This window comes from Meleagris gallopavo, chromosome 5 (assembly GCF_000146605.3).
Source record: "Meleagris gallopavo isolate NT-WF06-2002-E0010 breed Aviagen turkey brand Nicholas breeding stock chromosome 5, Turkey_5.1, whole genome shotgun sequence".
Classification (NCBI taxonomy): domain Eukaryota; kingdom Metazoa; phylum Chordata; class Aves; order Galliformes; family Phasianidae; genus Meleagris; species Meleagris gallopavo.
The window spans coordinates 15,852,342-15,866,921 of NC_015015.2; the positions used below are offsets into that span (position 1 = coordinate 15,852,342).

Consider the following 14,580-nt stretch of genomic DNA (forward strand, 5'->3'; position numbering starts at 1 on the left):
AGTTCTGGGTGTGAATGGCAGAGGAAAAGAATTCACTTTTCTTCCACTTGGTCTTTGCTTTTATGGGCAAATCGTATACTCAGCACTGCAGACTACATTCATAGTTTTAGGACATTTAGGTGAATACATTACAATTCAGGTTTTGCTAGTAAGGCTCAACTAAATTTGTTATAATTCATATTAGAAAATGTTACAATTAAATCAAGATCAGCCACATTAATCAGAGGTCATAAACTCTTCCTAAGGAGACCTACTATGCCTTATAGTCATCACGCTTTCCACTAGAAGCAGCTTTGCAGAACCTTAAGTATGGAGGGGCTAGGTCCTTCCCCTCCTTCTTGGAGGGGCCAAACAGCTTGAAGGTACAAAACCTGTAAGAGTTAGTTCTTTGGGATGCTGAAATGGAGGAAAAAAATTCGTAAAGGCCAGAGAGGACTGCACGGAATTACATAACCCTATAAACCCTTGTGACTCACTCCCGATGCCTACATTTCTAATGCTCATTCAAAGTTGATCTACTGAAGCTAAGAGTTTTAAACTGGTCTAACATCAGCAAAGACACATAACACATCAAATCAGAAAGCTAATCAGACAGTACACAATTAAATATATATATTTATACATATAAGTTATACATACTATACAGACTTTTTGGACCATATTCAAATTATGTCTTAGAGAAGTAAAATGGAGCATCCAGTTATCTACTTCCCCATGCATTTCACGAACAGCACAAGTTATAACACTTCAGTTAACTAGTAAGAGAAAGCGGTGTACATACGATCACTAGAGACAACAACATACTGCAGGCCATCTTGTTCTTTGCATACTTACCAATCTTGGAATATCCCATGAAGGTCCTCCCATCCTAATGTGTTCTGACTTCCTGCAGTTTGCTTTATCTAATTCCATTTTCACTGAGCCATTAAACAAAAAATGCTAAGAATTGCAGTTTAAACTTTTCCCATAATAAAGGAGCTGAGGTGTTTTAAGCCCCACCTACACAGTAAATTGATCCAGCTGATTCAAGGGCTACGACTCCCTAATTTAAAGGCCCAGTTTGTCATGGCTCTGAATACTGAGTTTGAGAGCAGCAAAAAATAGAGATATCGTGGTTCAGAACAATGAAAAAAATATATCTTTAATCCACTTCCCCACCCATTATTCTCACTGCAATTAGCTTCACCCAGTTCCCAAGTTTCTATGTCAGAAGCCATAAACACTCTGTTGATTTGTGCTGACTCTTTGCAGCAGTTGTCTGGTGAAGAAGAACCCTTCAAGAGCTGCCAGCATCTATCCATGCAGATAGGCTTCAAGCCAGTATTCCCCTGACTCTTTCAGTGAGCTGCAAGAACAGAAAATTAAAACATCATTTATGAGGAGACACTATTCAGCTTCCATTACAGAAAGAGTGCTTCTACATATCTTAATTGATACTTACTTCAAAATATCTACAAAAGCTCTGAGTAAAGTCTTGCTTTTATACTCAATGCCGTGCTTATCACAAAGGGCTTTCACCAAAGGAGCTGCTTTCCAGTAGTTGTGTCGAGGCATCGTGGGAAAAAGGCTGCAGAATTCAATGACATACAGTTATTGAAAGGCTTGGCTTGCAAAATGCCCTGTACCCATTGTTCAAATTATTTCTCAATCATCTCCCAGAATGAGAGCAAAAGATTTTCTGATGAATGTAGTTTTATTTGAGACAACACAGCCTTTCTCACTTTTAAGTGCCCATTATTATCACACTTCTCCCCATAGTCATACTCACTGGTGCTCAATTTGGAAGTTCAAGTGCCCGGTGAACCAGTCATTGAACAAAGATTGGTTCACATTACATGTTGCATGGAGCTGGGAGGAAAAAAGACAATGATTTAGATTTTATTTTTCTGGAAGTCTAGATAATTACACCTTAGCAATCACCTTTGTCTATGATAAAAGACAACTTTTAGTGTCAGAGATTATTGCTTCATTGACCTGAAGAATTAAACAAAGTCTAGTTTGAAATGAATTCTTGGAATATAGGTTAATTTGGCTAGATTTTGCCTCAGGAAGAATGGTTTTTTCACTGATGTGCACACAGGCCTGATTGATACTATGGGACAATAGGACCATGCTCTATAACTGAGAACTGCAGGCCCATGGCTTCCAGAAGAAAGAGGATTCTCACCTGAGTAGATACCCAGTCTTTGTTCTTGTCATAATCAATGTGCATTGGAATGTGGTTCATCTGCGTGACCCAAATAAACCATGTACTCTCTAGGTATCTGAACAGATAAACATTGAAACACATTTAATGTATCTAATTCCATCCAAACTTGCCATTAAAACAGACATTTTGACATCTGACACAAAAGAAGGGCTGTGCAGGGAATAAGGGCCGAGAGCTTTTCAGCAGCAGTTACCAGGACTCAAAAAAGTAATAGTCTTAACATATCTATCTACCCAGTCTCTTGTAAGACTTGTCTATCTTACAGAGCACACATGTAAAATTCAGGATTTTCTATTCCATTCCTTTGCCTCTTAAATTTTGGAGGAATTGCCTCCTATCTTTCTTTTGAGCCATGAAATCTGTCATTGCAGGGGTCCTTGAGCAGCCTCCCACCCCTAACTTATAAAGATTTTCTTGGCTCACTATTTATTTATGAGCAAACTTTAATTTTGTAAAGTCTGACTAGTATGAGTAGTACGACTTTTTTATTTATTTCCATTGACACTCGATATTTTTACCAGTATTAGTCATGGGGACTTTGAGTATGCTGTGTGTTACCTGGACATCCAGTAGTACACCATAAAATTGTTAAATCCCATTAAAGGAATATACATAAGGCAGACTCGGATGTTGTAAAACACCACCAATAACAGTTCCTGTTTAAAAAAAAAGAAAAAGAAGAAGATAATGATGCCTTTATTGAAGATATCCCTCATTTTCTCTTCTTCACATTATTTCAACATAATAGATGTTCTTCCTATGATCTCTTACTTATCAAGTGTGAGCTCCATGCAATCACTCAGCCTACTGAGTGAATCCCTGAAATATTCTCAGAGCACTAACTTTAAAATCATTAACTAAACACCGGGAAAAAATATGTAATCCCACTCTGTCTAGGTCCCATACTTTTCTGTTAGCTTTTATCTACCTGCTGTGATGTTAAAAGTCATTTCCTGACAAATTCACTCTGGACTTGTTGAGATAAGCATTCCTACTGCAGCAGCCTGAAAAAAAACCTTTTTTATCCCAAACATCATAGTCACCTTGGTTGAAATAGCTACCTGGAAGTGTTAGGGATCAACCTTAGTAGGCAGCTAAGCACTACACAGCTCCTCGCTCACTTCCCCATCCCTGGGAGATGGGAGAAGAGGAAAGGAAGAGTAAAAGCAAGAAATTTTGTGGGTCAAGATATAAACTACTTAATATCTGGACATGGAAGACGAAAAAAAAATACACAATGAAGCAAGAGATGCAAAAGCAATCACTCACCTCCCACAGGTTGATGTAAACTGATGTCCAGCCAATTCCCAAGCAAAAGATGACTAATCTCCCTAAATCTCTTCTTTCCCCTTTTTATTGCTGAGCATGACATTTTATGGCATGAATAGCTCTTTGGTTAGTTTGGGTCATCTGCCTGGTTGCGTCCCCTCCTCTCACACTCTTGCACTAATCACTGACAGAAGGCAGAGTGAGAAACAGAGGTCTTGATGCTGCACAGAAGCTGTTTAGCCATAGCTAAAACATTAGTGTGGTGACAGCACTGGTTTAATCACAAATCTAAAACAGCACTATATGAGCTGCCATGAGGAAAATTAACTCCAACCCAACCACAGACAGTACAAGTGGTTACAGTTTTGAAAGATTTCTGGACAGTGCAATCGGTGCTTACCAACCACTTTTTCTTCCTGATTGCAAAGTAGAATATGGACAGTTGGAAGAAGGGTACAAGTGCAAGTGGGGCCAATACTGCAGGAAAGAATGAAAACAGAGAAATGTTTATAACTTCACTGCAATATAAATCTTTCAGAAATATTCTCCTCTGCAGTGAGAGGAAAACTTGCTGGTTTCCATTTGCATTTCATATGCCCACATAACCCGTTCATTTCATTTCAGCATCCTTCACTTCTTCATTTCTTTCCCATTTATTTTTCTTTCCCATCCCTTACACCTGAATAACACTTATGTTGTACCAACCATCACGTAGTCAGGGGAAGTTCCTCCTCACGTGAAAAAATGTCCTTAATTTTAGAGATTTTAGAATCTCCCTAGTATTGTGATCGTCTCTGAAGCTGTGATTTCAATGGGCAAATCTTTAAATCTATTACTTTGGGAAGGAGATGAAGTTGGTGTTCTGGGGCGATGTACCTACAGCATTATAGGAAAGCGGAGATACTCACAGCTGAAATACTTATGCTGATAATTGTAAGGCATGAACTTCTTCTTCTTTTTTCCAAGCTGAAAAAAAAAGAAAGAACACTGTAATGACCTAGTTGGAGAACTGAGATCCTTCATAAATGCTTATTGTTATCTAATGAACTCATCAAGAACTACCTATTAAATCTCTTTAATCCAGCCTTTCTTTTGAAAAGCAGGCACTGAAGGTCCAAAGCAGTGAAAAGAAACATCTCATTTGAGCCTCTATATCAAGATATCAATATGTACTGATGTCAGAACACAACAATTTCTAGGGAGAGTTCCAAAACTTATAATAGGGTACAAAAATACACAAAAATAACAAAAATACTCAAAAGGCATTTGAATTTTGCAGGGGAAGATTCCAATGATAGCAATGAGATTCAGTATAATCATGTTCAGACATTTACCACAGAGTGCTTAAATCATCTGTGCTTGGGGAGGAAGAGGTTATTCATGTGAAAACTGAGACAGGAAACAGTGGGTGATGAATGCAGGATGTATTTGCTGAGAAAATTGCACCTAAATTTCTGTATCAGATGGGATATGGGCTGAAGACATCCAACAAAATGAAAACACTGAAATGCTTTCTGCCCATCCACAGGGCACCTGACTCATTTCTGTTAAAAGTTGGAAGAGATGAGAACTAGTTTCCTGCACTTTTTTTCCATCCAAACCAATCTAGCACAGGAACAGACACCTTACTCTAGGTAGTGCACGCTCAAGTTAATGCTATGAGACTAGATTCTCTCATGTTGCAGCTAACAGTTTTCTATTAATAAATACTTTGTATAAACTCTCTTCCCAGGAGTCTTCCTGAGACAGCAGAGCTGGAATTTTCCACATTCATTGTAAAGATTTCACTGCTTATTACCCTCTAATGGAGAGTGACGCATTATTTAAAGAGAATGCTTATCTAAGCAAGAGGTCATTTCTTCATTCCATGAGTAAATAGAATTGCTGATGAAAGAAAAGGCAAGAGATCTTACCTACCCTGATATCAGAAATCCTGGGAAAGAGGGGGAGCTGTGTTCATGGATTTATTTTTATGAGATTAAAAAAAGAAAAAAAAAAGGGGATTAAGAATTAATTTATATGCTTGTGTTTTGTGCATAGCTGCTGGTGCTGAAGGATTTAGATGCCAAGCAGGTCCTACAACCAAAAGGACCCAGAGGGAACATCTGACTCAATATCTACAATATCACTAAAATCATCTAACACTAATCAAGTGGACTGACTCATTGCTTGGAAGGCCTTCGAGGTACTTACCCTGCTCTTCTAGCAACACAGAGAACTTAACTACTGATTTTAAGAGTTTGCTGCCTAAGCATCATGATAATCAGGCCCCAGGTTGGTACTTAAATAAGATATCTTGAACTTGAACCTTAGTGCGAATGCATCCAGCAAGGATCTCCTCCTGGGAGCGTGGGAGTCAGAGCAATCTGACTGTGAGACTCTCAGACCATCTAACACTTTGGAAATTATAGAATCATAGAATTGTTTGATTTGGAAAGGACTCATGAAAGCTATCTAGTCCAACTCCCCTGCAAGGAACAGTGACACCTATAGCTAAATCAGGGTGCTTGGATCCCTGTCCAGCCTGACCTTGGAGGTCTCCAGGGATGAGGCATCCACCACCTTTCTGGGCAACCTGTTCCAGTGCCTCACTACCATTATTGTAATAAAACTTCTTCCTTATATCCAATCTAAATTTTGCCTCTTTTAGTTTGAAACCATTTCCCCATTTTTCAAGTTATTATTACAAGTATAGGCAGAAAGCCATAATTCAGGTTATTATACTTCAGTTCTGTCTTTTTTGCCAAAGGTCCTCTAGATCCATACCCACCTCTACAGAGAGTGTCTTTCCCAAGCTGAACAGGAGAGGGTGCATGTTGAGATCAGGGTCTTTGCGGAAGCAGTTGGGTTTGGCATGGTGCTGATTGTGCAGATGATTCCACCAGCTGGCAGGTAAACCCTACAGAAAAAGCCAAATACTGGGGATTCAAATTAGAAATCTATCACTAATCATTATTGTCAATATCATTGACAATCGCACTATATTTTCCTCACAGGTAATGCTATGTGAATGTAGAGTCACTCCCATTCATTATTTAGTCCAGATTAGGCCACAGTAAGGCAATTACCTTCAGGGTATTTATCACAATGATCTGCAGCAGATGGTTCCATTTAGGCTTCCTAAAGACAGAGCAGTGCCCCAGATCGTGTTGGAACCAGCCCATCTGGATCTAGAAGACAAAAGAATCGCCAGGGATTCAGAATCATAGCAGTGTTGTACTAATTTGCTCCTGGGAGTCTTCTTAGCACCATAGCATGAGATCATCTCCTTCTGATCTGGGGAAGAAGGACTACATGCAGTCCTATCTGCTCAGTGCTGAGAACTTCCTTTCAGACCACTGCCTATTAAAGATGCTCAATGCCAGATATTGATTTTGTTGTTGAGCAAAAAATCATTACAATGAGTTTGACTTTTAGAGCATACAAGTCTCTTGTTCCCATCAAAAATATATATAATTTCCAAGTAAACATCTAGAAAGTGTAATAATTTCCAAATCCAGAGCTTCGTTGCACTTCACAGCAGAAAACTGTTCTGAATTAGTAAGTGGAGTTGGCACATGACGGACCAAACATCAGAGCCATCAGACAGTAAACAGAACTTGGAACCAGAAATGGAATTGAGAATGAGATATTCCCTCTTCAGTCGGGGTGAGTGATTAGATCTTATATCTTATTAGATCTTATAAAGCTGCCTACTTAACCTCACAACACCACACCGTTCAGAGTGAAAAGGTTGTCAGCAAACCTAGGCTTGCTAAAAGCAATGAAAACTGCTTGTTGTCTTCAACCAGCTTATTAGATCCAAGAGGACATAGTAAGTCAGTGACTGGAAGATGAACATTTCATTGATCCTCTCCACTGGGATGAAACAAACATGTCCACACCATTGAATTGTTGTCAGTGGTTTACCTGAGCAACAGTGAAGAATGCCATGCCAACAATGAAGGGCACTAATGATATCCCGAAGTACCAGACTGTCAGCCAGGATGCAGCATCCAGTACCAGGAGGTGAAGGAAAATCAGGGAGAAAAAAGTGGAATCTGGATTCAGAAGTCCCATCTTCTCAACAGTGCAGCGCAGCTCACGGAAGTCTTCTAAAAGTGATTTCTGTGGGTAAAAGAAGTATTAATGTGCTAGATACTTTGAAAATACAATACAGCAGATCCAGGAATCCTGGAGCGGCCATGGAGACATTCAAGTTCATGCTGGATGGGGCACTGAGCATCCTGATCTAGCTGTAGGTGTCACTGCTCATTGCAGGGAATGTTGGACCAGATGGCCTTTAAGGGTTTCTTCCAACTCAGACAATTCCATGACTCTAAGTCAGTGGAGATACTTCCTCAGTGGGGTTCCTTCACAAGAATGAGCACAAGATCAATAGATTTCAGCTTTGCTTTGACACTCGAAACAAGTTGCTGACAGGCTGTGTCAGTGAGACATCACAATGGGAAGAACTGATCAGATACTGGTACTCTGGAGCCCATTCCTTACACTCAGGTATGGATCTAGCTTTTTTGGGACAGTGCTTTGTGTTTCCATGCATGACTATGGCAGCTACCTCCACGCCCAGCCTCGGGCACAATGTCAATTATACTGTCCCAGAAATTATATCTACCACTCTTTTGTATTTCTCCTCCCATGCAGAATCCCAAGCCATTTCACAATTAGTTTTTAGGACACTCACCTTTTTGTTGGTCTCAAAGCTGGGCTGATCTGGTGCCAGTTCCCCGATCAGCAGAGACTTCAAGTATTTCTTCACCAGAGCCTTATCACTGTGAAATGCTACAAAGGCATCCTACAAATCAATACACAGACAAATGGGGTAAGAAAGGTATACTGCTAAATACCAGATGCCAAGTCTACTTTTTCCATATCGTTGGTATAATACATAATCCTGATTCCTTTTCTTTCCCAAAGACCTTCAGAGCTCTGTTCCTTCAGTTGTTCCTGTAGTGCTTTGCCATCAGCTGGAGCTAGGCCCAAGGAAGCTGGAGAAGTTTCAAGAAACTAGATGTCATATAAGTATCTGGGTGAGGCTGGTAATGAGTATGAAAGTGTTTGATGAAAAACTATTTGCAGAGGGAAACATTCTCTTTCATCTGTCTCTTTCAACACCATCCTTCGAGGCTTCAGCCAGCAGCCCTGCCCTGTGGCTGGGACCCAGGAGTAGGAAAACACATCAGTAAGGTGTCTCTTTGCCACACTTAGGAAAATACAATGATGTTGTTAAAACCCTGCCTTTATCATGGTAGTATCAATGGAAATATATATATACAGGGCTATCTAGCTTTCTTTTACAGTTGCTTGTTTTTAGAGTAATTGACATTTTGGGCAACTGAGTAACACAAGTGACACAAACATATTTGTTTAAGAACCATTCATAGTACTAGTTTCAAAAGGAAATATAAACTGTGGGATAAAGGAAACAGAAAGCCCCAGATAAATCACAGCTCTTCTTCAGCTTATCTCCTCGGTGGATTCCCAGAGGGAAGGTGAAGATGCTGACCTTACTCCTTTATCTTCCAGAAGGAGTCAGTATTACAAAACCCTCAGTGTCTGACCAGTCACATCCATGCAAATTTTCTCTCTGCAATAAACTGAGGTAATCTTTTAGTCATGACACAAAAATTTCTGCACACTTCCAGACAAGAAGAGGACTTTCCATATGCAATTTGGCATTCCTCTTGAGTCTGACTTCAGAAAAGGCCCATCTCTGAGCACTTTACTCACGTCAGAGAAAAGTGATGTTTTGAATAGATGAGATTTCTGCAGACATCTCGTGGCCCTTTGTCACAGGGAATAATCAGAAATTCTGCCTAGATCCAGTGGTCTGGGGAAATCTTTCTGTTATGAGTCTGTGTTCTCTCTGCTCCTACCTTACTTTACTACCTTACAACAGATTGCCTTAAAGGACTATCACATGCAAAGGACCTTACTTCCAAAACTTGACAGGATTGTAACATTCTGCAAAGAGTGTTGTTTATATTTGCAAAGTATTGCATACAGAGGAAGACAATTCTCACCATATCTTTAAAATGAGCCCTAGGCTGGTCAAGAGTGCTTGGAAAAAGTCTTGGACTTCAGGCAAATTCTTTAGGTTTGAGAATAGAATAAAGGAGATCCAAAAGGGTTTTTTCCTTCGCTTGAGAACACAAACTGAGGAACAGAAAGAACAATCTACTTTCTCGAAGCCAGAAAATCTGTCATGACAAGAATTAAATTTGGGTCCCTTCACCACACGTTTATGTTGTAATCCTGGTCTTGCTTCTGAGAGTTCAGAAATTCAATATCAACTCTTAATAAATAATCTATGAAATCTGCTTAAAAATTATTATCTCTTTCAACAGTTAACAACTCAGTGAGATCCTCTACATCAAAGATTTTTGCAAGTGTCTCTAGAAGATCTACTTTTAGATGGACTATTTGTAGAAAGTTTCCTCATCTTCTGCTGCCAAATGTGATTCTGTTGATTTCTCAATTGTTTTTCTTGTATTTTATTCTTCTTACCTCTACTTTGGAATAGAATTTTTGTTCAAGACCTTCTTTTCCATCACTCATTCAAAATAGGGTCCTTCCCTTGGTTACTGACTTTTCTTGCTCCACTGGCCCCAGAATTAATTCCTCTTTATCTCTGAACGTTACCTCTCCTTATTGATCTCCTTGTTCTATTTTTGATTATCCTTGGCTTCTATCACATCTGGAAGCGTTCAGACACTAAAACAGCTGTATGCACTGAGTATACCACTTCCCAATCTCTTCCCTTTCACTCTACTGCAACAGAAAGACTTTGCAGATATTGGAAGACAGCCTGTATGCATGTGCACCGTTTATGTTTTAATGTAATGAACCTGAACAGAGCTTTATAATTTACATAGCAGGTAACTGATCTGAGGGTAACCTGAAAGGTACTTTTACAAGCAGCACAGATACATCCACTACCTTATCGTAGAATCACAGAATGGCTTGAGTTGGAAGGAACCTCAAAGATCACTGAGCTCCAACTCTTGCTGTGAGCTGGTTGCCACCCGCCAGATCATGCTGCCCAGAGCCCCATCCAACCCAGCTTTATCTGACTGAGCATGGTGCCAACCATTACAAGTGTTCTCCACTGGAGTCCAACCGTGTCCTCCTGTCCTGGCACTGGAACCACATTCCTCCACTCCATCCCTAGATCTTACCGTTGCATCTTGTCCGGCATAGTGGCCAATAACCCGGCTGCCTCCAGGGTGCCGTCCGGAAAAATTGCTGACATCGTAAACATTCCTGTCAATCACCAGCCACTGCTCCTTACTTGGACCACGGCCGTTGCGGATTCTGACCTCTTCCCAAGTGAAAAGCTGTAGAAAGGTTGAAACAGGTTTCCTTTCCTTTTCTGTGGAGCCAGTCTGTGGAGCCATCTGCACTTCTGGATGTACATTCAGCACTGAGATTCACTCATCTCAGCCTTGCCGTGCTGTGTTCGGACAGATGAACCATGTCAGCTTACCCGTTATACAGTCTCAGTCCCAACCACACCCTGTACTTCTAGGGCTGGTTGACTCCCTTCACACAAACACACCCTCCTCTTCCACATTCACACCAGACTCTTCGACACACCCGTGAATAAATGCCCTGTTTCTTCTTGTCCTTTCTGAGTTGCCACTGGAAGGCCTGATTACTCAAGAGACCTGTAGGCTACTTCACTGGATACAAATATACATACACTGAAAGATTTAGGAAGATAACTTAGAATCTGCTATTCAATCAAATCAGATGGCAATATGATGAAAGAACAATATATTAAGTGACCTTCTTGGTAGAGCATTAGGAAATGGATAAAGTAAGCTGTTAGCCAGTTTCCATATTTGAATGAATATGGATCTTAGCCAGAAGAGAAATCTGTGGAAGTGTGTTGGCTCTTCTACAGGTAATATTCTGTGATAATTTTAGAAAACTGCAGCACTTTTAGCATTCCATAATGCTTGAGTATGTAATTAATCCCACATTTACCATACAATATATCTCCATAATGTCAAACAGAATCAAAATAAAAAACTGTTAGGCAGCCTGTGCAGTGAGCCAAAAGTTGCCCATAAATATGTTTGCTAGCATATCTCATTCAATTGTAATTCCTGCTAACAAAGCATGGAGCTTATGTCTACACTAACAGAGTGAAAACAGCAGAATGCTCCGAGGTCTGCAATCTCTGCATGATATATCTCAAATTCTTTCCTATTGAGTCACATCATTTTTGTGCCTGACCCAGAAAAAACAAAGCCTATAACGTATGAAACACTGCCATCTTTCAACTCTGGTATTTTTTAATCTGAAATTACCATCCGTGGGTGCTTTTGAGGAAGGTAGAAGCAATATGCAGATCTGGCATAGTCTGCCTCATCAGATTTTCATCTTATCCCTTTATAAGACAACATTGAATTAAGTCCTGAATTATGAGCTTTCCCCTTTACACCAAACTTCTGTTTGTATTTATTAATTTACTGCATTTGAAACCATAAGCCATAGAATTATAGAATGGTTTGGATTGGAAGAGACCTTAAACCTTGAGCTGTTGTTCACAAGCCTTTAATTCCTTACCATTGTGTAATCCATCACTCAGGCCCATTTCTCTCCAGTTTAGAGACAAGGATGTTGTGCATATCCAGCTAGATGACATCACTTGCTCTTCCCTTATCCACCATTGCTGTAAGCCTGCCATAGGAGGCCACCAAACTTTTCAGGCATAATTTGCCTTTAGTGAAGCCATGCTGGCTCTCACCAATCACCTCTCTGTTCTCCGTGTGCCTTAGCACAGTTTCCAGGATGATCTGCCCTATGATCCCTGATATGCTGGGCACGAAGTTGAGAGAGACTGGCCTATAGTTCCCCACATCTTACTTTTTTCCATTTTAAAAAATGAGGATTATGCCACAATGTCTTAAATAGGATGGCAACTTGATCCACCAGTTCCCTTAGGATTCATAGACACATCTCATCAAGTCCCATGGACTTGTGCCCTTCAAGTTCCTTAGATGGCCTCAACTCTGGTCTTTTACACTGGAGGGTTCTTCATTGTTTCAGTCCTAGGCTTTCCTTTCTGCAGCTTGGGCAGCATGGCTAGAGCACTTGCTGGTGAAGAATGAGTCCAAAAACTCATTAAGATGCTTAACTGAGACACCCCCGTTAATGTAATAGTTGTCCTAACCTCCCCCATTATTACTAAGACAGGCTGCTCCACAAAATGATTCTTCTCACCTTTTCTTTCTCACCTGACTCACAGTTTGGTCTGTACAGGAAGAAATAGTTACAGTCTACAGGTTCAAAGTCAAAAAACTATAAACACATTTCTGTTTGATAGTATCACTGCTGTGATGAATGTAGCCAAGCTGTGTTCTTAAGCAAGGTACTTTAGCAAGGTGAGGTCCACTTTTGCCTGTGTACTCTCTCTCCCAGACAGGCAGCATGCAGGAAGCCCAGACAAGCACTGCTCAAAGGGGTGATCTTCTGCATCAGAAGAAAGGCTTCATTTAGAGTATGTAGAATAACTTCGGAGATTTTCCGCTTAAGAAACTGGAGGGAAGTTTTCAGGCTGTGTGTGCTAAAAGTGATTGTGAAGTTTTTCTTCTTACAGTTACCTTTCTTAGTATACTCTGCAATTCTCAGACTGCAAACAGTGCCAGATGTGAAGTTTACTTTTTGTCTTCCTTTATTTTCTGTAACAGTAGCACAAGAGCCATTGGACAGAGACAGCCGAAATCACACACAATAGAGACATCTGCCTCAGCCCTGCCTGGAGCAGGCAGGCATTCTGAGTGACACAGAGCTGTAAATGTTGCAATTCTAATGCTTCAAATCACATAGCACCTTGCAAATTAATCACTCAAACATAAAACATCAATTTAAATACCCCCGATGTAGCAATGCTTGAACCACCCTAGCTGAAAGAGAAATGAGACTACTGATATTCATTAAAAGGCAGTGATAAAAGAAGGAGAGAAAAAAATTACACTGTTCTGCCACATGGCATTTTGTAACTTTTTATCTTGGTCTAAGTAAAAGTGTCTCCACCGACATGTTTTTGTGTTCACGTTCCAGAGATGTGTGTGGAGTAGTACATTGTACATACAGCCTGATCCATGTTTGTAGTGGTAGTAAAATGTGCAATAGTTGTTGCAAATGTGGGTTGTTTGTATGGCTTTTCTAAAGCACTTGCAAAAAAAAAGAAAGTCAAGTTACTCTATGGCTATCCATAAAACTTGCAAATCTAGCAGCTACCTGAAAAGAAACAGATGAAAATGGAGGTTTTGTTTCTGGTCTACGAGGAGATGGAGAACACAGAGCCAAGAAGATACTGGAGTTAACAAACATGGAATGTTTCAAACACATCCTTTCCCCATCTGAAAGCAACAGCACCTTGTCTGTGTTATCCAGGTCACAAAACACATTCCAGAGCTGCACGGAAAAGCCCAGATAGTGAAAGCCACAACAGGCATGTCTACCCAGAGAAGCTATTGGGAAATCTGTTTAGGTGAATTTGCATCATAGTGTTCTGCAATAACAGCCCACACACCCGCAAAATCTTTATGGTACACATCTGGGAGCTCGTCCAGATGCACAGGGCTCTGTCTGTGACATCTCCTTGCAGAAGCACTTGACATAGTTGTCCAGATCTCCAGAAATTCAGTGACTGCTGAACTGGTAGCTATTACAACAACGTTTTTATCCAGTATATATCCAGTGTATATCCATCTATTTTCATTTAGTTCACTGCAGATAAACTGGCACAGCACAGAGCGGCCCTAGATCCAGAAAGAATATAGTACTAAGGTACGCAGAACTTAAGTACTTTGTTTCCAGGAAAATATCATCCCTGGAATGTCTGAGCTGCCCTGAGTGCCCTGATGAGCCCTGCAGCTTCTTTCTCCTCCCCACGGGTTTGTCTGTGCTCAAGGCCAGCTCTGAATGTGCACGCCTGTGCAGTCCAGCCAACACACTGCAGAAGAGCCTAAAGGGCTGTGAGAAGCCTTTGCCCTGCATGGGAGCTGTTGTTCTGCTCAGAGAACCAAACGCTGTGGGATATAGGCTGCTCAAACAAAGTCTGTATGAGCTTAGGAAGAATTTCTGCT

At 40.5% G+C, this 14,580-nt stretch overlaps 1 protein-coding gene across 1 annotated transcript; it reads right to left on the reverse strand.

Annotated features, from left to right (window-relative positions):
* Positions 1 to 242: 242 nt before the first annotated feature.
* On the reverse strand, positions 243 to 13,674 carry LOC100549671 (acyl-CoA (8-3)-desaturase-like). Its single transcript, XM_003206339.4, has 12 exons — positions 10,657 to 13,674; positions 8,163 to 8,273; positions 7,388 to 7,585; positions 6,547 to 6,648; positions 6,249 to 6,377; positions 4,387 to 4,444; positions 3,879 to 3,955; positions 2,768 to 2,865; positions 2,168 to 2,264; positions 1,769 to 1,848; positions 1,442 to 1,567; positions 243 to 1,345 (listed from the first exon to the last, which is right to left on the reverse strand). Exons 1-12 carry the CDS (start codon positions 10,873 to 10,875, stop codon positions 1,294 to 1,296), a joined length of 1,347 nt encoding a protein of 448 aa, XP_003206387.2. The 5' UTR covers positions 10,876 to 13,674; the 3' UTR covers positions 243 to 1,293.
* Between the last annotated feature and the right edge of the window lie 906 nt (positions 13,675 to 14,580).